Source organism: Pinus tabuliformis, chromosome 7 (genome assembly GCF_031772625.1).
Source record: "Pinus tabuliformis cultivar Carrire ecotype Pingquan chromosome 7, CPIR1, whole genome shotgun sequence".
In the NCBI taxonomy this organism is placed as follows: Eukaryota; Viridiplantae; Streptophyta; class Pinopsida; order Pinales; family Pinaceae; genus Pinus; species Pinus tabuliformis.
In genome coordinates, this window is record NC_142293.1 from 695,312,414 (window position 1) to 695,314,340 (window position 1,927).

At 37.2% G+C, this 1,927-nt stretch overlaps 1 protein-coding gene across 1 annotated transcript; it reads right to left on the minus strand.

The window, feature by feature from the left end:
• Positions 1-389: 389 nt before the first annotated feature.
• LOC149249411 (uncharacterized) lies at positions 390-1,492 on the minus strand. The gene is made up of 2 exons (XM_089458688.1): positions 1,253-1,492; positions 390-1,137 (listed from the first exon to the last, which is right to left on the minus strand). Exons 1-2 carry the CDS (start codon positions 1,400-1,402, stop codon positions 496-498), a joined length of 792 nt encoding a protein of 263 aa, XP_089314814.1. The 5' UTR covers positions 1,403-1,492; the 3' UTR covers positions 390-495.
• Between the last annotated feature and the right edge of the window lie 435 nt (positions 1,493-1,927).

Sequence of the window (1,927 nt, forward strand, 5' to 3'; positions counted from 1 at the left end):
CCAAATTAGTTTTTCAAGTAAATCTGATCTATTTATCTCAAATCCTTATTTTTCACTTATCTATTTACCTCAAATCCTTATTTTTCACTAATCTAATTTTCGTTGATCAGTGTAGCTCCATTGATCTAGTCGGTTATGTAGCTGATTAAGTTACTATTTAATTTTTTTTTGTGTGAATACAAAAATGAATTTAATTCTCTAACAAATTCAGAAATAAATATTTAGATTATAGAAACTGTACAGTTACAATTCGTAATTCTAATAAATTTCTAAAAGCTTAATACCAAACAGAAATCTAAATTTCTAAAAACTTAATACCAAAAAGAAATCAAAATTAACCATAAAATTTACACTCAGACAAGATTTAAGAAATGACACACCTTGCAAGATTTAAGAAATGACATATCTTGCATCATTTATTTAGGGTTTGTTCATTACATTTGTGAAGATCAATGATGTTTTTTTCATACATCATGCCAGGGACAGAGCCAGGCTTCAAAGAGACGATTTGCCTATTAGCATCCACACTGGAAGTTTGCAAGTGTAAATCATGTTTTCATCGCCCCACGCCTCTTTAAACCTTGTGCATACCTTTTCATTCAGGATGTCAACGCCCTTCTCTCTAGCTGTGACCACAGGAGATGAAGATTTGTAAAATCCCAACAATTTGTCCAACGACAGCTCTGTTTCCATCTCCAGTTCCAAGGGATTACCCTCGCTTCCCTGCCCAGTATGTAGCACAGGTTCGAAGGGGAAGGGCAGCGTCCGATATCCTTGTGCCACATACTCCAATCTGGGGTCCCAGTAAGGCCTGGTCGATTCCCAAACATCTTTACACACTGCATCAACAGCAGGATTGATGGTAGGAGTCCAATAACTCCACACGGCTATCACACCCCCTGGTTTGCGCAGGAGGCGTTTAACTTGAGAGTAAAAGGTGTCGAGGTCGAACCAGTGGACTGCCGTGCCCACCGTCACCAGATCCACCGATCCCTCCTCCCCCACCGTCGAAAACAGCTCTTCATCCGTCATCACGGGCGGAGTGACAGCAAACGTCACTTTCTGATGTTTGTGCGCGAATTCCAGCTGATTTTTGCTTATATCTGTGGCGATCACACGATCGTAATGCTCTGCAATCTACTCCCCCATAATTTCATTAATTATTGGTTTTGACGGCCATGTATTCAAAGTTTCACATGAAATTCGACAGTCTGTGAAATTCAAAAAAGAAAAAGAGTTAAAGAGCTCTTACCGAAATAGAAGCCTGACCATTTCCGGCACCCACATCCCAAGCCAGTTGGTGGTTGGCAGTGAGAGAGGCCAACATAGAAAACCAAGAAGCAGGGTAAGTCGGCCTGTTCTCCGAATACTCGTTTGCTTGTTTATCATGCAGCATCGCCATGTTTTCCTTCCTTGCTGCTCACGCACTCGCAGTTTCAGGTTACAGCTCAGAGATTGCAAGACCAATGGAGCACTTTCATGTCTCATCGGTATTCCTTCTCTCTTATATATATATATTTTGGAGGGCGATGTATTCAAATCAAATACAATTTAGATTTTTTAATTTGAAACATGGTTAGAACTGTGGATATAATTCACGTGAACTTTATAAATGTAAAATAATTGGTTTGGGCGAGCTTTATTTTTATTATTAAATAATTTATGAAAAAAATAAAGTTAAAAGTCATTTTTAAAGAATTAAACTATGCTAGGAAAAGTCTCAACTTAACTAAATTTTAGACCATCTTAATAATACATATCACTAATAAATAGATTATTCTTTTTTCCTCCAATAAAGTATCTTACACCAATCTAGATTAAACCTAATTTTAAAAATAATTCACATAACTTTAGTGAACATGGTCTTATTTTTGAATCACCCAATTAAATACTTCGTTTTTAAAGGCGAAAGTGAACATGGTCTTAA

Excerpts from the sequence above, each read along its gene's own strand:
- LOC149249411 (XM_089458688.1), bottom strand. The coding sequence starts at position 1,402 with ATGGCGATGCTGCATGATAAACAAGCAAACGAGTATTCGGAGAACAGG. Across the intron at positions 1,138-1,252 it reads ATGGTCAGGCTTCTATTTCG|ATTGCAGAGCATTACGATCG; the intron begins GTAAGAGCTCTT and ends ATGGGGGAGTAG.